At 46.5% G+C, this 21,984-nt stretch overlaps 1 protein-coding gene across 1 annotated transcript in view; it reads right to left on the bottom strand.

Moving 5' to 3' along the window:
- Window positions 1-11,880: 11,880 nt before the first annotated feature.
- IKZF3 (IKAROS family zinc finger 3) overlaps window positions 11,881-21,984 on the bottom strand; it is a 60,411-nt gene continuing 50,307 nt past the window's right edge. Inside the window, exon 4 of the mRNA XM_061174627.1 lies at window positions 11,881-12,584. Coding sequence (XP_061030610.1) covers window positions 11,881-12,584 — 704 coding nt within the window. The remainder of the gene's footprint in view (window positions 12,585-21,984) is intronic.

Here is a 21,984-nt window from a genome sequence, read left to right as displayed (position 1 = left end):
AGCAGAAGGGACTGCCAAGGAGAGCTGCAGTGCTGGATAGCAGAGGCCTGTGGTTATGAGGAAATCTGGGCTGGTGGAAGGAGGCGGGGCAGGTGGAGGAAGTAGGGGCTAGTGCCTCAGATAATGTCTTTTCAATATTAAGTGATTGGGTTTGATTATCTTAAAAAATGTGCTTGTTAAAGAACATTTCAGAAACCAGAAAAAGACTTTGGGAAAGAAAAGGAAATTCCCCATATCTCCCCCTGCTGAGGAGGACGCAAGCATTGAGAGAGGGTGATGCAGGGCCATATGCAGGGAGCTGGCCCTAAAAGGCCTGTAGTACGTCGTAGACGCCGGCTCCTGGGGCTCGTGTGGCTGCTGTGAGCCTGGCGCCAAGGTGCAGAGCTGTCCTTGGCAGCAACTGGGCCTGTAGGAGGGTGTGGCCACAGGGTTGGCCTCCCTGCCTGCTCAGGTATGGAGGGCAGGGAGGGCTGGTGCCAACTTTCTGGACTCTGGGAAAAGGTGGGCATGATTCTAGGGGAGCCCATCTCTCCTAGGATGTCCTGGGAGGGTCATCCAGACAAAACTCTGGCCAGTTCATTCTCTCCCTGCTCCCCAGACATCTTGGTCAATGAAATCTATGCAGCCTCCAAGTTCATGGGTGGAGGACCTCCTGGCGCAGGCCTGAGGGTCCCACCTCAGGCCAGTGACCCTGCCTGGCTCCTTCCTCTTGCTCCAGTGCCAGGCACACCGAGGAGGGAGGGAGGGAGGAAAGGAGAGAGGCAGGGGAGCCCAAGGACACTCAGAAAGATCCTTTCTTCTGAACTGTCTACATGAGCACTTTTCAAGGGTTCCAGCAGGGGTTTGGGGGCAGGTTGGGGAGCTTTGGAGGGAGCACTGCCTTTATATCTGGGAGTTCGGCTTCATGGTGTATTTGGAAAAAAGGCTTCCACTACTGAACCGCCTATCTCGTCCAGCAGGCAGAAAAGAGGAGCCAGAGAGGTCAGGGGTTGGTCCAACTTGCACAGAGGTCGGGGAGTGGTGGGGGTCTGTAGCAGAACCTCAGCTTTGGGGCTTGGGTGTGAGGTGTGCAGTAGTCTCTTCCACCAGAGCTTTCAGCTGGGGTAGGGAGTTGCGAGAGGAGGCAAAAGAGAGAATCGGATCTTGGGGAAGTTTGATGTTGCAGACTGGCATCAAGAACCACAGGGGGGTGGGTGATCCTGGGGGCTGAGGCTGGTGCTCAGGGGTCCCTCATGATCTCCATACAGGAAGGGGTGTTGGGAAGTGGTACCATTTGGGCTGAGAAGGGTTGTGCTGTACCAGGCCCTAATGAGGCCTGAAATTCAATCTCATGTGGGTTGAACTACGATGGCTTCTAGCATCCTCTTGCAGGGCCGCGTCTGCCCCAAGGAAGGGGCAGGTTTTTCTTTCCCAGGCACCTGGAGGGCTGTTTAGCCGGAGGTGTATTTTCATGGTAAGCAGTTTGTTTTTACTCGGATTGGGTTTACCTTGAGGTGGTTCTGGGGAGACTGAGGGAGAGTGGGAAGCCAATGCCACTCTGTTAGGGCCACCACGTGGATCCCTCTAAGGTCTCTGTAGTGGCGCTGGGCCCTGTGACCTTGGAGTGTGAGGGGAAGCTGTACGCCGGGACAGAACGGGCCACCTGTACCCCCACAGACCCGCAGCCGATGGACTTGTTCCTCTGCATCTACCTGCCCAACACGCGCCCTGAGTTAGATCCAGGACAGGGTAGAAGTGCGCATTCCTACCAGACATACCCAATTTTCCAAAAGATTCCAGGGTATCTCCTTTCTCCCCTCTCCTCTTACATCCATCAGTCCGATACAGGTTCCCACCTTTTGGTTCCCTTCTCCCAAGCTGAGCCATCCGTCCCAGACATCTAAGGGATGAGCTGGGGGTGGGAAGGGGCGGCTGGGTGAGTAGGAGTGAGGATGCAGCCGGGGACCCATCCCACAGTCGCTCTGGCTCCGCAACACGTGCGCGAGGTGATCTGCACCCGCCGCAAGCCCTTCCTTCCTGCTGTCCCCCCGGAACAACCCGGCCTGCACGCGGTCGCCGGCGCCGACGGGCTCGAGCTGTCGCGGAGCTGCGGGCACCTGTCTCGACAGAGCCCCCTCCGCCTCTGAGGCTGAAAGGCCCGCCGGCTTCGCCAGGGGGCGCGCTTGGGGGGGCGGTGCCTGACTTTCAGCTGACCCGGCCCCGCCGAAGCCGCCGAAGATGCGCCGTCGATCCCCGGGCCAGCGGGAGTAGGCTCGCGCGGCGCCACAGCAATGAGCCCATCCGTCGCGGGGCAAGGGGATTAGTTTGCTCTTCATTGCGAGTCGGTGGGCTGGGTGAAGGCCTCTAGAGACCAGGCGGGTGGAGGGAGGGCTGAGCGCCGCATCCAAGCACCGCGGGGCCTCCGGGGGCGAAGGCCAGGGAGGACCTCGCGGGCGCGGCGGTCCGGCTCCCTGGGACCCTCTCCCCCGCCTCCCGACTGCCCCGAGCCGGCTCAGCCGCGCGGCTGCAGTGACACCCAGTGGCGGTGGCGGGAAGTGCAAGCGCCTCTCCCTCGGCTCCCGTTGTTAAGGTCCGCGCCTCTCGAGGTTCCCATTTGTGGTTACGAGCGGGCACCCCCAGGGGAGAAGGCCTCGCTTTGCAGACTGCCCGGCGGGGCACTTCCCCTTCCCCTCCCCCAGTTTCCTCCCCTGCAGTCGCCCGAGCGCTGGGAGATCCTGCAAGGCTTCAGTGCCCGGAAGGGCGGGGCGGGGCGCAGCGGCGGCGCTGGGCTGTGACCCTGAGCAGTTTCACTTCTGGATCCTGCTCGGGGTGTGATGGGAGAGTACCTGGGCTGGGGGAGGAGGGGGGACACACGGCTCGCCGAGGTCCAGCGCTCAGGACCCCGAGTAAAGGATGGGTTTTTACTTCTGGGGTGTCACGCGACCCACGCCTTCCTCCATTTTCCATCCCCCCTCCCCGCCCCACGGGTTCCACTCCTCTGTCCCCGGAGCTACCGCTCCTCCCCAGCAGCAGCCGCCTCCGCGGGGGCTGCCGACCCCCGGAGAGGCCCCGAGCGGCGTGGGCGGCAGGAGGAGCGAGCTGTGAAGCCGCAGGCAGGGGGTTAGGCTGCGGGCTGCTGAGACGCCGAGCTGTTTCTCAGAAGTGCCGCTGCCCCTCCCCTCACACCCCCCTCAACTCCCACCTCGCACCACACTCCTTCCCCCCTCCACCCGGCCTTCTCTTTCCTCTCCCAGGCACCCCCAACACGGGAATCTGGCGTCTGAGTCCACGAAGAGCTAAGAGGACGTCCTGACAGAGGACAGGGGCCTCACTGCCCATATTCAGAGTCTCCCATCATTCCACTGTCCGTCCCTGTCCCCACTCCCCACCCCCAGCTTGTGGACCGGGATTGGAATTTTATAGAACGGTTTTCTACGACCACTTGGGAAAATCATAGGCCGCCATCACCCTGGCTCCAGCGCCCCACCTCCCTCCCGAAGAGGGAAGGAAGAGGGGACAGAACCTTCTTTCCTATTCTTGTTTCTGGATGATGGGAAAAGTCTGGCTGGAGCAGTGGGGTTGAGGCCAGGCTGTCTCTGTTGGAAAGAACTTTAGAAATCCCTGACTCCAGGGAAAAAATCAAGGCGCAGAGAGGGAAAGCAAAGTGCCCAGGGTCACCCAGAGAGTGGCAGGGCTGGGACTGGGACCCAGGAGTCCAAGTACCCAGCTGGAGTCTGCACAAGGCCAGCATTTGCTTTACGGAGACTACAGAGCTTTGCTGGATTCACTGACTCTGCCTGTTTTCCCCCAGTGCACAGACAGACACACACACACACGCACACACACACACACCCCCCCCCAGGAGTCTAGGGGAGGGCAGGTAAGGTTTGTGAGTGAGAGGGAGGTGGAGGTGCTGAGAATGTGATTCCAGTGGGGTAGCATAGGGACTGAGCCAACGGAAGGATGAGCCAGGGGGAGGAGGCGGCATCTGCCCCCCTAGTTCCCATCCACCCCCGGGGCTGTGGTTTATTTGACTAGGCAGTTCTTCTGGGCCAGGGAGCCTGGGGGGCTGGGGGTTGAGGGGAAAGGCGAGGTGATGGGAAAAGGCTGCTCTGGGCCTTCCTGCCCCCTCAGTCCTGGGGAAGGGGGGCAATTTACATCACCCGCAGGCCCTCTAACCTCCATTCTTTCCACTGCAGGCTCTTTCCTTGGGTATGTTCCTGTTATTCTGGGGGAAGCTCTGTTATTTGGGGGGGAAGGGAGGCAGCTGCCTACTTCACAGGTCAAGACAGAGTTAAAAACAAAACCGCAGCAAATTCAACACCCCGTGTCCTTCAGGGACTTTCCATGACACCTTCCTTCCCCCATCTCCCCCAAGCCAGGGAGTACCTCCCCAGAGGGCCTCCCCACCCCAGGTGCAGTGGCTTTTGGCTTTTATGCAAACAACTGTCTGACCGGGAATGCTCTGCAGCCCGACCTTGTGTCTGTCCTGGCTGCAGGAGCTCCTCTACCAGTCCTCAGCGGTCCTGGCCTTCCCAGAACTCTCACACCCCCGCTCTTCCTCAGACTCTGGATTCTAGGGGATGGGAGGGAGGGAAGGGAGCTAGGTCTTGTCCCCCCTGCCTGCCCTCGGGTGGAAGTTGCCTGCAGGTGGAGGTTTGCACCGCAGCCTGGGTGAATGGCCTGCTTGTGTTGAGGGATGGGGGAGGGGGAGGGTGCAGGTGTAGGGTGGCTTCCAACACCAGCGCCCCCCCCCCCCCCCCCCCCCGCCAAAGCATCAACTTAGTTGCCAAGAAATAGTAAAGGAAGCTATCGTCAAGCTGGAAGGAAGTCCATTCAGCCCCAATCCCAGACCCAGCCAGCTGCCGAGCTCTCTCCTCAGCAGAGGAGTCTCCCTGCTTCCCTCTTTTCTCTCGGAGCTGCTTCTCCTTTGGGAAGGGAGGATGGGGAAGGCCACAGACCATCCTCTCCAAGGCTGAAAATCAGCTCCTGAGGGGCTATTTTTGAATGTATTTAATGCTCCAGTACACAGGCAGGCTGCAAAGCCATTCCTCTCTCCCTGGCCTTAGCGCTGAGACTGGAAAACTGGCTGGAGAGTCTCAGGGCGGTCTAGTGGGGCTGAAGGGAGGGGGATGGTGCTGAAGACAGAGCCAGTGAAAGCTGCCACCGACCTGGCCCCGCGTTTGCTAGGCCCCAACTTCAGGAACGTCTTCCTCCTGCCTCTTCCACAGAGGAGGGGAAAGGTAAGGTGTTCTGGATGAGGCTAAGCAGAAGACCAGACCACCCCTCAGACTCTCTTCCGACCTCTTCTGAGAGAAAACAGAGGATATCAAGACAGGAAGAGAGCCACATGATCCCGATGCCATTCTCCTAGGAGCTTCCCCCAGCGCCTGAGGCTTGGGCTTCCAAGTATCTACAGACTACATTTCAACGTGGCCGAGTTCAACTGCAAGTTGAGTTTCTCAGTGTGGATGTTTCTGAGACCCCAGAGATGGAAAAATCAGGACTTGCCTATCTTTTAGGAAGGATCCCTGCTGGGAGGGAGGGTGGGCTGGTGTCTTGGAACTGGGAGACACCGTGCCCAATCTGTTGAGCTTGTCACGTCCAGGCCCCGACCTCCTCAGGTCCCCTTAGTGAACTAAGGGCCAGTGGAACCAGAACCCCACCATGGGGACATGGGGGCCAGCAGCAGGATACCAACGGCAGGTTCAGCAAGACATCAGGCAAGATGTTTTATTTCAATGATAATTCTGTTTATCTAGGTATTTGAACTTTAAGAAAGAGCCAGAGGGGCTAAATTAAGAAAATATTCCTAGGGGCAGAATTAATTCCATTTTCTGACAGCAGCAACGACAAATGATAGGCATGCACAATGACTAATTTTAAACACACCAGTTTTTTTTTTTTTATTTTTCAGTGTAAAAATCAAACATAATAAAGAAACTTTGAAAACTATCAGCAGGGTTGTTTGTGATGCGGGAATGCATTCATTACGGTTCTGGCGAGGTTAGCATTGCTACATTTCAGAAGCTGATTCTTTACACGGTCTTTACAGAGGTGTAGGGCACCACAGTGCTCCAAGGGGTCAGACTCCAGGTAAAATCTGAGAGGAGTCAAGAGAGGAGGTCACTGCTGGGCAGGGAGGGCATTTCTGAGAAACCTAGATGAGCGTGCTGTGAGCACAGGCTGTGTCAAAACCACTCGGCAAGTTCTCTCTCCCTCACTCCTGGTGGGAAGGCCACCCTGAGACCCAAACCACGTTCCCTTCTCTGCCCTGCCCCCGCCCCGTCATTCTGCAGACAAGGGTCATCCACAGACCACACGTGTGGTGTCTTTGGCAACCAGAAATTTAAAATAAACTATGGTTTTTCCAGTAGCCAAAATGATCCCTCACTAAAGCTCACAGACTGAGAACTTGAGCATGCAAAACCACAGTCTGGGTGAAGGGATGTCTGCTTTTCAAATGACCTGCTAGTTCTTTGCAACCCACAGTAATTTGGTTTCTGTGAACCCACAGAAGCAGGCCCACCGAAAAGGACCTTGGTTGCTAACCTGGAAAAGTCCTTGTGTAAATGAGTCATTGGCAATGGGATCAGTCATTTTTAAGGCTGCCCCATTTTCCTAACATGTCAAAATGGCTGTTCTCAGTCTTTTTAGGAGAGGAAGAAGCAAAGCTGCACCCATATTCAGAAAATGAAGTAGGCCCCCCAGATGCATGGCATGGGCTTGGGAGAAGGTGGGTGGCATCATGGGACTGCTCTCCAGGCTTTCTCGAGTGGGGTCGATGGAGAGATGGAGAGTGAGGACCATTTGAGGAAACTCTAAATCGCTTGAAGAATTCGTGGTTGAGGGCTCGTAAGACGGTGAGGGACCAAAGCTAGGCTACTTCCCTGGCTTCAAAGCCATGAAGTATCTGTACCATGTGGTTCACACACATTGGTTCTAAGGTTCAGCATATTCTTTACTCTTAGGCATTAAAACAACATGAAGGAAACATGTGTGTTAGAGATCAGTTGCCTTCATTGGCAAGTGAATTACTATCACGGTCCTAGTATGGTCTTTGAATATTTTCCATGTCTTTAAATCCAGATACAGTACATATAGTGGAAAATTTGCAACCATCCAACATAATCCGCCCCCACGCCCACAAAAAACAGAGTAACTTTACCTAATAGACAAAATTACATGAAACCTCACAACGTCCTTGGGAGGTAGATATTGTTATGTCCTTACATTTTTAAAAATCAAAACATTAACGTTCCAGTTTCAAATAACAACTCAATATCAGCATATAAGACAGTCCAATATTGTAATATTCAGAGGAAACTTGCCTCCAGCTTCTTCAAAGTGCAAAGACCTGTTTCTCATGTTTTTTTAAAAACTTTTTAAAATTTATTATTTATTTATAAATTTATTTATTTTATTTATTTTTGGCTGCATTGGGTCTTCGTTGCTGCGTGCGGGCTTCCTCTAGTGGCAGCGAGCGGGGGCTACTCTTCGTTACAGTGCGCAGGCTTTCTCATTGCAGTGGCTTCTCTTGTTGTGGAACACGGGCTCTAGGCGCGCAGGCTTCGGTAGTTGTGGCACGCAGATTCAGTAGTTGTGGTGTGCAGACTCAGTAGTTGTGGCACACGGGCTTAGTTGCTCTGCGGCATGTGGGATCTTCCTGGACCAGGGCTCGAACCCGTGTCCCCTGCATTGGCAGGCCGATTCTCAACGACTGCGCCACCAGGGAAGCCCCTGTTTCTCATGTTGCTGGCATGATGTGGGACACGCTATATACAGCTTGGGTAAACAGAGGTACAGTCTTGTGCTATGAGCTCATACAAGTTGAAAGCCTACACCTCTCTTCTAGGCTCTTCCAAGTCCACAGTCTCTGACCCTGGGTTCACTCATCATTCTCAGAACTGTTCAGTCTGTTAGGCTTAGAGAACAGAGTCCTTTCCCTGGGATGACCCAGGTTTAGCATTTGGTTTCAGGTCAAAATTGTCCTCTTTACAGGCACTTAAATCCCAAATCATTCTGCTTTTCTGAACTCTGCCTATAGAGATTCTCTGAACTATACTTTCTGTCTGAGCACAAAAATAGCTCCTAATTCTTTAAAAGATAAGAGAGATCACTGTGTATCTCTTGTCTTCTGCACAGCCTAATTCTATTTTCTAGGACAAAAGTTTCATCACTCCACTTTCTTTTCTCTTCTTGAGCTCAAACTCCTAATTCTGAGTCTTTGTCAAAGAGCCTGGACACTCTGAGAACTCAAATCTTAAGTATCACAGAGTTTCCAAATCTCCACTAGAGATCAACGTACCTACTCATAGTGGAGTACACTTTAAAGTTAGGACTTCAAACACTAAACATTTAACATTTCCATTACAGTCTTACTGGCTGTCCTGGGATATATATCAGAAGTACTGCTTTTTTCCCCTGAAAACATTCTAAATCTCACATTTAGCAGGAGGAAAAAAGCAGAGGATAAGAACAGTGATACAGAGGCTACTTGGAAAAAATGTTATGTTGACGTGAGATTTGTTAATAACACAGTGTTTCAACTGAGTAAAATTTTGTGTTTTTAAACATTTCTCTTTGCAAAAGAAATCTGAGGTCGTTTTACTTCTGGGACTGGCAAAATGTTAAGCCTTGCATTTAAAAGCTGAGACATTTTGTCACTGACAAAGTCAGAAGCTGAGTCAGGAACAGTTCAGAATGGGTAACAAAGCATATGATTAGCTAGCTTATCTGTGTCAAGACTAATACGTCTTTTTGGGAGAATGACTTAGGGAATCTAAAGCCTGGTGGATTTATTAACATATTTTTCCTGGTGGTGTTGGCGGAGGGTAATGGGGGAGACACCTCTGTTTAGTTCTCTGCCAGGAGGAACACCTATGCAACAACTCAAATAGCGATAAGGAACATTTGGAGAGCCAGCTCTCGGCCTTTTCCACCCTCATCCCAATTCTGCCACCTTGGCTGTAAGGGAACTTTTCACGGGTTTGGTTGTTCCTCAGATTTCGGCCTCCTGGGTGTGTGGTGGGGGCCTGGCTAATAAGAGGGTTGGTGGGAAATGGAGAGAGAAGACCTAGGAGGCTCACGTTCACAGGGACTCTGGCTGAGAAAGGAAACGTGCTGTCGGAAGCTGCCAGGGGACCTCACCGTCCAGCAGGGTCAGATGTGAATCTTGCTCGGTCCTCCTTTCTAGGCATCTTGCTAAGGTTCTCCTTTACCTTCTTTCCCACCCCCAGCAAGGGAGGGGGTTAAGTAGAATAAGGAGTGCCTGCAGAAGTAAGTGTTTACCTGTGTTGTGGTAACCACTACATACCACCTGGTTCAACTTCAAGGTTTAAGAATGTGGAGTTTCCACACATACATTTTCTCTGGACTTGACATGTCCCAGTCCAGGCTCAGAAGGCGACAACGAAAGTGCAGCCTGTGTGAGTGGTCGCCCCACTCAGAAAACTGACCTCAGAAGAATGGAAATCATTCAGAAAATCCATTACTCACAGAGAAAATGAGGGTCATACCTACAGAATCCCCAGGTTGGTGGGATGGGCCTTAGTTTCACTGTCTTAAGGTGCAGGAGTTGGTCTCTTCACTAAAGACTTTCCCACTAATCTGGTAGAAATGCTCGCTTTCCCTAGCTTTCTCTCCTACTAACCCTTGCTTCCAAATGCTCTTTCTTTTGTCCCCTGAAGAGTCAACATGATGTGTGATATTTCAAGAATATAATAAGCAGCTCTTCTTTCACAATGGGTGTAAGCAACCTGGTGTAGCTTGGAGTCCAGGATTACGGAAATACAGTGAGGAACTGAAGACTACACACCGAAATACATCTAGTCTTTTAGCTGAAATCTCAAACATGTTGGGACTATTGCCATGAAATTTCACAAAATCTTTTTTCCTGAGACAGACGCCATGCTACAAAGAAGGATAAACCATTTGTGCACTCTGAGGTGGAACATTTTAATTACTGGCAGCACATAAACGAGTTGAGTTTGAGCCTAATGCATAAAGCCCTTTCGAAATATCAAGGCAGATACATAAAACGCTAATCCACCAGGAATTGTGGATTCTTGGCTCTGGTAGAAATGTTCACGCAGCTGACTCTTAATTTGTAAATAGGCTCCATGAAGTTGTCCCTGGAAGCGGAATTTATTTTCCCTAACATAGGTTCTTTAAAAGGAGAAAAAAAAAAAGGCTTTGGCAAGCAGCTGCAGGTGCCCGTTTGTGTGTACACTCTGGGGCAAGATCAAAATACCTTCCTGTTTTTTGTTCCTCCCCACCATCCTCTTCACACCACAACTCAGTGGTTAAAGGAAAAACTTAACAATACTTCCATTTTCACACCAAAGAAATGTGAAACATATATTCATATGCATACTCTTCTGCTTAATACCCATACATTAAAAGGTTTAAAAAAATAATTGTGGTTACTGCATAATCACATAAATTTAAAGCTGTAAAGGACCTTTGAGAACATCTAAATCCAATTCCTAATTCTATGGTTGAGGAAACTTAGTTTTAAGAGTTAAGTGATTTGCCCAAAGTCATTTGGCTAAGTAGTGGCAAATATGTAATCAGCAAACAGATTTTGTGACCCTCATTCCAGTGCTAATTTTACAATTATTACATCACTTTTCCTTGATAGCATGTCTCCCATAATTAATGATAAAGATGACCGACACATCTGCAGAACGAAGATCAGACTTTCAGGAATCTTTGTGGAATACAACAGCTCCATTTAAAATGGGGGTGGGGGGGTGGGGGGGTGGGACCCCCCCCCCAACCTGCCTGATCAAGGATATCCTGCCAGCAGAGGTGCTCCCCTCCTCACTCCATCCTGAAGTTCAGCTCTGATCATGGTCATCCTCGGTTCCTTTCCTGTGGGGAGGGGGAGGCTAAGTCATACTTTCAGGATTCTTTGGTATTTTTTTTGTCAAAAAATCATTGGCAAGTTTGCTTTGGGTTTGTACACCAATATTCCATGAAGGAGATGAAAAATTTTCAGATGGTTGTTCTTCCTTCCCTCCATCCCTGGTGGTGCTGCTAAACAATTTCCCCCCTCAGAACCAAGCCTGCCAATTGAGATCGTAGGAAATGGATGCCATCACCCACAGTGGACAACCTCCTGGAGTTCCCATGACAGTCTATATTTAAACCATTAGTTCTTCTGAGATAGAGTTTCTCCTATGCATGAATGGTTTAACCCAAAGCAGCTTTTAACTGGAGATGGGAGGATAAAGAGTAGAAGCAGAAGTACCATCAGAAAACTGGGTTTTTTTTTGCTTGTGTGATAAGAAGTGGATCTGATGCTTGGAGACTAGGGGCTTCAGTTATTGGTAACATTTTATGGCTGTTCTTTTCCTTATTGTTAGACTATAATTTGCGATGGAAGGTTTATATCCTAACCCTTTAGTCTTGTGTGAAGTGCAGAAGGGCAAGACTTCCCAGCAAGGTCAGCTGGTCAGCAATTCTTCTCTGTGGACCTGGGCATATGGCTAAAAGTCTTTTCCACATATGGCTGATGTATCTCAGAAACAATGTCTCATGCAGCACAACCAGGGGACTCTTCTGGTTGGCAACAGACTCCAAAGAATGCCTGTCTACTGCTGCAAAAGATAATGACCAAATACTTCACTGGCTTTTAAACATCATAAAATTCAAGTCCCTGATGGGAAAACAAAGGTTTCACAAAAGTAGTAACATGATATATCTGCAAACAATTTCTGAATGGGGACAGCGTTTCTCTGCTGCCCACGTGAACGTGATCCTTTGGACACTAAAATGGCATGAAAAGGGGATCAGAACTGAGTTTGTTTTGAGAGTGATCTGTTAGGCGAGGGGTATTATCAGCTTTTAAAAATGATGTTGAATGCTCAGGTGCAAATCATCTCCGGGCCCAGATCTTCACTTCAGCATGGCTCTGTGTTCTCCTCTGGCTATGTGAGACGAGAACTCATAGCGATCGTGGCTTCGATAGCCACACATGTTACACTCAAAAGGGTCACGAAAGCCGTGGCAACCCATGTGAATAGTGAACATCACGTAATCCAGGAAGAGGACTCGACAGTGGTCACACCGGTACACATCCATCACCTCCCCTTCTTTGTTGATCACTTTGATGGAGTCTCTTGGGCAGATGGGTGGGGGCTTGAGGAGTTCGTAAGAGCGGGGCACCTCCTTCAGAAGTGGCATCCCATTGCGGGCCCGAGGAGGGACCACGTGGTTTTGCTGGTAGATGTGATTCTGGCGTTCCTCATGGTTGCTGTCAGTGTCCGTGGAGTCGTGGCCACTGTTGTTGGGGGAGAGGCCTCTTTCAGAAGGCAGGCTCTTCTCTGGCAGCTGGACGTTCTTCTTTTCCAGGTCCTGGGGGGCACCATTCGGCATCTCGGCACGGGTGAGGGCTATGGGATACATGCTGCTGATAACTGGGACCATCTCTGAGGTGGGAGCAGGCGGTGTCTGGACCAAGGGGCGCAGGGCTTCGGCCCCAAGATAGCTGATGGCGTTATTGATGGCCTGGTCCATCATTCGGGTCTGGATCATCTCACTCTCTTTCTCATACATATAGCTGGGATTATAGCTGACGTCAAAGCAGTGGCGCTTCTCACCTAGAACAAGGGAAAGAAAGAGTGACAAAAGGAACAACACAATGGCAGAGAGTTTGTAAAATTATTTTCTGGAGTCCTTGAAAAGTGAGGAAGGACAAGTGGCCTGCTCAAGAACACTCAGCCCAGGCAGAATGGTCCCACACGGGTGCTGAAGTCTCAGGGGACAGTGAGTGACAGCACATGTTTAGACAGTCAAAATAACTGAAACCAGCAGGCAAAAGGGAGAGTCAGAGATGTCACTAAGTTGAGGCTACAATGTGAGTTGTTTCCACTGCTGATGTCAGAAGGGAACCCTGGAGAAAAGAAGCAAGAGAATACTAGGAGGGGGCTTAAGTGGGGGCGAGGCAGCTGCCAGTATGCAGGAGCATGGGGACCTCTGCACTTCTATTGTTCATGAACTCTGAAGACACGGTCAATCCCCAAACTCTTAGTTTGCTTGTTCTTTTCTGTTTGTAATACTAGGGAGCCGGGGGACCGGAAGTGCTGCAAAAAGTGGGGATGCTCTGGCCTCGGCAGCTTTTTAAATAGCTGCAGAGGCAGAAAAAATAGCCCCCAAAACTCCAACTTACCATTCCCCAAACACGTCAGCTATCAGACTGACTGAGATTTAAATAAAAGAGCTGCAAATGTAGGGAGTTTTAGAAAGCCTTTCTTGATGAAAGATCATGATGATCTTTGGCCTCTTCATAAAGTGTGTTATTCTTCTTTTGCTTGAAAAGATGTATCATTGATACATATGTGATCATTAGGACTTATCTCACACTTAACTGAAAAATTAACTTGTGGTCACCCTCTCCTACTTCTCATGTCAAACTGCTGAGAAATTTTGAAAACAGAGTTTAGCCACCTTCAGGGCGTGTGGGTGTTGTGTGTTAGAAAACAGAGGCTCTCTGGCCACAGGAAAGGCAGGAGCGGGATCTTCGGTGATGGCAGATGTGCTCCATGGTGAGTGGCTGGCAGAGGCAAGAGAAAGTGGGGAAGATGTGTCAAGGGCTGGAGGTGAGGCTAACATTATTGCTGATGCTTTTTCATTCCGTAGACATTGGATTCTGAGAGATTTGCTCAATCATATCCTTTCTTCCCTAACATTTCCTAGGCATGTTGTGGTTCCAGAACGTGTTACTGCCATACAGTAAAGGCTTCAGGGAAGACAAAACACAAGAAAACAAAAAGGATTGGAAGAACCAGTTCCTGTTCTTGAGGTATCTCCAACCTAGGGGGAGAGAAATAAGACTTGGCTAGATGGAATTGGAGAAAAATAAATGTTAAAAGTTGAGAAAGGGCTGCCTTGCTCTATGGAAGCTTTTGATTTTATTTTAAATGCCACGTTTGAGGCGTGTAAGCAGGGTGGGTAACGTGTCTTCTGTAAAAAGAATTAAAAGGGAAGAGCAGGGTGGTTTGTAAATATACAGACTGTATATTTAAGTGTTATGGGAACGCAAAAAATTCAGGAGTACTTGTGGAAGGGAAAGCATTCTTGGAAAACCTAAATTTTGAGAAGGGTCTTGATGAACCGGTAGGATTTAGATTTTCAGAGAGGTAGAAGAGACATCCTAACTGAGGGATGAGCATGAACCAAGACAGACACGTGGGGCCGTCCAAGACATGGGCAGGGAGGAGTAAGAGAGTCTGGTTAGAGCAATATCAAGAAGTGTGGAAGAAAGTATTTCTCAAACTTCACTTATTCCTCCACTTTCCGCAATATTCATACCCCAGGGTGGTGTGGTGGTTGAGAGCATGAACTCTAGAGTCAGATGGTGTGGATTCGATGCTGCCTCATCATGACTAGTTGTGTGACCTTGGGTAAGTTACTTAACCTGTCTATGGCTCCACGTCCTCACGTAAAATGGGGGTAATGATTGTACCTACCTCAATTGGTAAGCGCTTAGAACAGTGCCTGGCACATAGAAAGCACTTGGTAAATGTTAGGGGTTTTAATTTGGTTTGAATCAGCTCGCATTTCCTTCCTTTCTTTTTTTGCTAAAGAAATTCGTTTTTTAAGGAAACTTTATATCACTAACATAAACAGAAAACCAGAATCACTTGCCACAAATAGAAGGTAACTATGAAAAATAAAGACAACGAAGCACAGCAATTTATTAAAGTTTGATCAGATACTGTAAGTACCTGGAGACAAAGATCCCCTCTCTCTTTGCTAAAAATAGAGATTACCAAGGGTGTGATTAGTGTTGAAGACAATTAACATCTAATTACGTCTAACTCTTTCTCCTTGGTATAATCAGGAAGATTGAAAGAGAACTAAAAAGAAAACAACTTTCTTGCCATGTGGATCAAGGTTTTCAAATGCTCTGTGAGCCTCCTGGCACTTTGCCTCCAACATTTTAGGAGATACCGAAAAAAGATAACACATGGTGGGACCAAATGATGGGCATTCTGAATAACCAACCGTAGGGTTTAGATTTGGACAAACGGCAAACCTCTACAAACCGCATTGAGCAAGAGATGCTTGTGGTCAAAATGTTATTTTCAGGATATTAATGTAACAGCAATGTGTAAGATGGACCAGAACAGTGAGAAATTGGAGACAAAAAGACCTGCTAAAAGATCTAATCTAATCAGATGGATTTGTCCTGTATCCCCACTACCTTAAGGCCAACCTGACAGTTTCCAGACAAATACCTGAGAGAAAAAATATGCACAGAAAATCACCGTACCTTGGCAACTCAATAAAAAGGAACAGAAACGTAGACCTTTGCCAAAGTAATCAACGGTTCGTTCTTTTCAACTGCCAGATTGGATAAGTCTCTGATTAGAGCTGTTTGGAAGAACGAGACTGAGAACATGAAAGCTGTCTAAAGTCACAAATATTCATTCCCCTGAAAGTGACAAAGAAATGATGAACTTTGGTTTCCTGGCCTTTTCAAGGTTACTGATGATTTTCCAGTGTGGTTGGCTCTACTCAGTTCCCCAAATACCAGGGGTCCCTGGAAATCTTTTTATCTTTTCGTCTAACAGAGAGGCTCCAGAAAGTTTCCGAGGTGGGGCAGGCACATCACAAACTCTGCTTTTATCTTTTCTCCCAAGAGTTGCTTTTACTTAACTAGGCCTACAATTTCATAATCTATACCACCTGCAGCACATGTCAGAAAACAGCTGAGTGCTGAAGTTGTAAGAGGCAAAACAATAAGAGGAAAATCAACCCCTGGATGAGTGGAAATATGTGACTGAGTTCTGTGGTTAACACAGACCATTGTTCATTGTTAAGAAGATGGGAGAGCCTCAGATCTTCACGTGCACGCAACCTGCACTCATCAGATCCCCTCATCTCCGAGTTACGGTAACTTGATTAGTGCAGATGATTATCAGTCACCTGTAGACACGATGACTCAATGGGTATGAAACTCAGAAGGGGTGAGCTACAGTAATTGAAAAGCCAACAGCTCACGTTTCTTTAGTAATACACTCATAAAAAAGGTTAGTCAGACCACAAGAGTGTAACTGCTCCCAAACCTGCACAGAGCTTCTAGTCAAAATCGTACCACACACGTTGGAGTGATTAATGAGAGAAGCTTCGGGTTGACTTAGAGGTTTTCTTCCAATGATAATACAAATGGCAACAATAAGTCCTAAGTTTAGAAACCAAGCCTACTTGGTTGGGCCGTTCCCTACCTGTGATCCCTTTTAAAGGTGTCAATCCCTACCATCTAGGCTTTGGTAACTCTGAACTGAGCAACTGCCTGATCTGAATTGCTGCAATGTGGTGAGGGCATATGGTTGTTGGCTTCTAAGTGCCAACTTGAAAGTACAGAATCATAGCCTACAGCTAAAAGGGACCTTAGCTCAGCATGTGGATTTAGACCTCTGCCTTCGGGATGGAGGGACAAGATCCACTACTCTAACCTGTTTACTTCTCTACTTCACAGTACCGAGCACTGTGCCTTATATGTAATACTAAGAAGAATAGCTACTACTTATTGAGCCACTACTATATACCCAGTGCTGTCCTAGGTACTTTGCATATTATCTCATTTTACCTAAGATGAATTATCATCTCTTCGTCAGACGAAGGACCTAAAGCACAAACGGGTTGATTAACTTGCTCAGGTTGCTCAGCTGGTACATGGAGAACCAGGATGTGATCCAAGGGCCCATAGACCTCAGTATATGTTTGAGCATTAACTGCTGTTTCCTGGCTGCTACCTCGCCCATGGCTGCACAGCCCCACCACAAGCAGTGACTTCAGATTCTCTGCTGGGATGGTTCCCATAGGCAGTAGAAAAGCAACTATCCTTTGTTCCATATGGACCAGTAGCATGCATTCAAGAAATATCTATGATGAACAGAGTGGTCATGATGTCCATAAAGTACTTAACAGAGTACTGGCACATGTAAGCACTCAATAAGTGGTAGATCTATTATTATTTTGTTATTATTGTTGTTATTTGCCTCACACCATGTTAAGTGTTTTGAAGAATACAAATTTAATTGCAGTCCAGGAGGAGATGTAGTATGTACACAATTTCATTACAAGTTAGTATCCTTAATACTATGTGGTGGAACAAAGTATAGAGTAGCCAAGAGAGTGGAGAGAGAAAAATACGGACCACGTCTCAAATATGCCACGTAACATGGGACAAATATTAATCTATTCTCTCCTCTAAAGTCTCCTTGAAATCTGAGGTGGTGGTAGAGACAGTTACACACATCACAAAAAGCAGACTGTTAAACTCGCCTTGAGTGCAGAGGGAGAACAGAGAAGAGAGAGAATTCAGGCAAGTATGGGAATGTAGACCACGTGGAGGTTTAGGGGGCAGATGGGAGGGAGGGCATTCCAGACAGTGAGCGTGGAAAGAAGGATTACAAAGAAGTGGGAGTAGTTCATTACCTCTGAATTAAAAGATTAGTCGGCTGAAATGATACATTTAGAAAAGATAACTTAGAGACAGATTGTGAAAGACTCAGAACGCCTGGGTGGTTTGGATTTTATTCTGATGGGGAGCCATTGAAAGATTTTTTGAAGAGGAGGAGAAATGATTTGAACATTAGAAAAATAACAATTCTGATGTTACAGTCATCGTAACGGGGTAATGTGAAATACTGGGGTTTTCTTTAAGCCTTTAAGTTTCTTCAAGTCACTTAACTGTATCTGCTGATGCCTTTATACAATTTCCCAAGTGTATCATCGATTACTCGTACTCCAAGCACATATCCTCCCCCCAAAAAGGGCAAGTAAGTAGGGTAAATGGAATATCTGATGATGATGATGGCTATGATCTCGATCTAAATGAGACTGAAGTGGCTAACACCTCTTCCAGGAGGAGGAAGGCAGAGGGTAGGAAGCCACAGAACGAGAAGCAGGAAGGAGGAGAGAGAACAGAGAGAGCCATGGGGGTGGCAGTAAGGAAAACTGAGCTGGAAACCATGTTTTGTTGCTGCAGAAGCCTTTGTCCTCTGTGAGTCACCGTGAAGTGCTATTTGGTTGTCATCTGCCCTGATGGAGTCACCACAGATCTTTTCTCAAGAAAACACACCCTCAAGAGAGAACGACTGCCCTTCTTCAAGGCTTTTTCTTCCACCAGCTTTCAATGACTAGACCCTTCCCTTTCCAAAGCCCCTGTGTAGCACACATGACATGCACTGCTCTGGGTGACTTTCTGGGGGAGGAAGGCCTTGGACTGCAGCACTTTATAGACCCGGGCTCTGGCCCTGCTCTGTCACCTACTAGCTGCATCTCTCCATCTTTCCTTTCCCCCTTCCCTCCTTAGTAAAAGAACTTCACTGGGTGGTTCCTAATATCCCTTCAAGCTCAAAAACGTTATGACTTTTGATGCTTATAGGATTAGGGATTTTGGCCCTTTGGGAAGGGATGGGAGAAGATACTTTTTGCTTTTAGAAACAGGTATTAAAACTGCTTCCTGTTGCTCTGTTAACCAAAGCAGACAATTTCTCATTAGTTACTTCACAGGGAGAACCGACAGTGTTTGCTGAAGTGTCAAAACCTCACAACATGTTTACCGGGGGGTGAGTGAGATCTTTTTTCATGTTCTTTTCAACATGAAAACTTCCTTTAATAAAGTAATACATGAAATTTTAAAAAATAGGGAGATGCTATGGTAACCACTTTGGTCTGAATAACACATCTGTTTTTGGAGAAAGAATGAAAATCAGAAAAAGAAATATGCAGAAATGTAGTCATTTTCCTCCTCCCTTCAGGAGAGAAATCTGGCCTCTATTTTGAGCCAAGTATTTGAAGATGGCCTAGTTAGAAGCATAGTCAAGCAAGTTTGTAACAGGAAAATAAGATTCAGAAAAAAGACAATCCCTAAAGGGCTTAGGTGCTAAAAGCAAGGTCTTCTTGTCCTTTGGAAAGAACAACTAAAAAGAATTATTTTGATGACGTAAAGATGCTGATTTCTAATGAATGTGTGTGAATTTATTTCCTATTTTATAGAAAGTGATTCAAAATTTCTTGGAGAACTAGGAAAAAAGTGATTTCATTTTTCTCCTACTTGGGTAATTTAATTTTACTCTTACTCTTCAATAGAGGCATGTTTTCGTGTTTCTAAATGCATTTAGACTTAATCCAATCCATCCCTCTTCCTCAGTTCATCTCTAATGGATGAAAAATGCTATCTACTGGTAATTATCTCAAGCCTGTTAGGAAAGTAACAGGCTGACCTGATGGTATAATTTCACCTTTACCCTCGTAGTTCAAGAGGTCAGGGAAGCCAAGCTGTGCAACTGTCAACAAGGATTAAAGGGAGTGACTCATTCTTCCTTCACACTTTACCCATTGCCATTTCCCTGGCAGCTGAATCTTTTCAGAAAATGATGCCTTGGAGAGGAAATATAGGAGAGAGAAGAGAAGGAGGGAAGACATTAGCCCCATATGTTTTATATCACTTCATCCCATGTACTGCACAGTGTCATAATGTTCCTTTATTTTCCCCTTGATATTACTATTTTCTATCAAAAGGTGGATTCAGTTAAATGATTGAAGGGGTTTCTTTTATTTTAAAAAAAAAATCTCTTAAGGTTCAGGGAATAAGCTAATGCTAGAGGATTAGAACAGTGCTCAGGAACAAGAGTATCACGTATATGGCAGGAGCTCTGTAACCATTTGCATGATAAATGAATGGACGAAAGAGCAAATGAATAAGTAGTAATGTACGAAGTAAAATATATAAATGTTGAACTAATGCAGCTGTTTTATAGATTCTCAGATTAAATGACATCTTCCTAAAAAAAAACTCCTAAATTATATACTATGGTTTATAACAGAAAATAACATACCATATCTGTACAACCTTGAGAAAAAAGTTATACATATGGGTTTATAAACAAAAAGTGGTGCTCATTATTGCTGCCTTTTATAATTCATCTTGCAGACTTACAGAATGGTAGAGCTGCGAGGGACCTTCTCGGTCACTTCATCACCTGTTCAGTCTACTCATTTCACAGGTGAGTAAACAGAGGCCCAGAAAGGTTACGTGATTTGTCTAAACATACACAGTTAAGAAATGACTGAACTGGAATCACAACCTCAGTCTTTTGGCTTCTAATCCAGTGCTCTTCCTACTGCACTTTACCACAATTTATAAAAAAAAAAAAATTCCCCCAGCTATTCAGGGCCCTGAAGTCCTGAAGTTGCTACCTCAGCTCAAATCAAGAGCTAACTCTACTGGGTTTCCTGATTCCATCTCAGAGAGAACATGATGGTTCAGAAGATGACAGAAATCAGTACCTACAAGATCAGCACCTCTCCTGAGTCTGGAAATGGAAAAGTGAAAATCCTCTGGTCACAATGGTAATAAACAAATGGAATGGATCCCTTATGCAATAAGCAAAATGGCATGGACTTGGACATGTGAAACATGTGTTTTTAAACCCATGAAGATACCAAAGCAACTTTTATCTTATTAAGTAGGGCTTTAGCTCAAGGATAGGTTTAGGGCAACTATGTGAACTAAGTACCTTCTCTCACATTTTAGTTCTCTTAGACCAACATGCATTGACCATAACTGGAATGAAATTAAGTCACTTTACATTTTTTTTCTTGCCCATTTCTCCCCATGTTCCTCCCCACCCATATCAGCTGCAGCCATTTCTACAGTCAAAACACCCCCCAAATTAAATTATATTCATGGCATAGAATAACAATCCAAGCTTCCTTTTGTACGCCAACCAGAACCTCTTCACATAAGTACAGCTCAAAAGAGGTATGAGCAATGTTTTAAGATAATGTCTTGGAATCACAATTGGTCCACTGTGCCTAAACCCCATATGGAAGTCACTACACGCCCCCTGACATTTCTCACCAAGGAGAGGGAAGATGGTAAAGAGGAGAGGGTCTCTCTGAAATGAAATTCACCAACTTTAGTCTGACACAGTTTATTCTTAAAGTGACTAAAAGAATACAATAACTTCTCAGTCAAACAACATACAATAAATAAGTATAAATACCAAGCTAGGAGGACAGGAATAAAGACGCAGACGTAGAGAATGGACTTGAGGACACGGGGAGGGGGAAGGGTAAGCTGGGACGAAGTGAGAGAGTGGCATGGACTTATAAATACTACCGAATGTAAAATAGATAGCTAGTGGGAAGCAGCCGCATAGCACAGGGAGATCAGCTTGGTGCTTTGTGACCACCTAGAGGGGTGGGATAGGGAGGGTGGGAGGGAGATGCAAGAGGGAGGAGATATGGGGATATATGTATATGTATAGCTGATTCACTCTGTTATAAAGCAGAAACTAACACATGATTGTAAAGCAATTATTCTCTAATAAAGATGTTAAAAAAAAAAAACCAAGCTAGGTAGCTTTGAAATATATGGGTTCTTTCAATATATCTCTATAATTCACATAAAATTAAAAAACTAATTAGACCAGAATTTTAAAATTACCTAAACCAGAATAAAATTTAACCAGATTTAAAAGCCAGGCAGGCACTTGATATCTGTAAAAGCTATTGAAAAGAATAAACACAAAAGGACTGAAGTAAGAAATCAACAGCAGCAGCAAGTAGCTTTGGAAAAACTGACAGGTTTCTAAAATATTATTGGTGTTGAGGGAGGTCTATTTTCGTGTGATAACTATTTTTGTTCAATATCACCGACTTTCAATTTATAGCAAAACCAATACATTCAATTCAGCTGCCTACTTCACAAATACAAATCATTTTAAATATCATAGTCACATTTATGTAAACATCTGGGAGAATTCAACACAATATTTCTGCCATTTGGCAGTCCTAACACTTTAATGGACATAATTATTTCTTAGCCATCTCATTCTTGCTGTATTTTTTGACAATGTGAAAACCAATGGTATAAAAATTAACTCCAGTAAGACAAATGATTAAATCAAACCTTGTTATTTAAATCTATGTATTCCCAACCACTTTGTCTTAAAACCAATTCTCAATCAAATTCAAGAA

This window comes from Eubalaena glacialis, chromosome 19, assembly GCF_028564815.1.
Source record: "Eubalaena glacialis isolate mEubGla1 chromosome 19, mEubGla1.1.hap2.+ XY, whole genome shotgun sequence".
NCBI classification, from domain to species: domain Eukaryota; kingdom Metazoa; phylum Chordata; class Mammalia; order Artiodactyla; family Balaenidae; genus Eubalaena; species Eubalaena glacialis.
The sequence above is the reverse complement of the archived record's forward strand: the minus strand, read 5'-3'. Positions and strand labels throughout refer to the sequence as shown.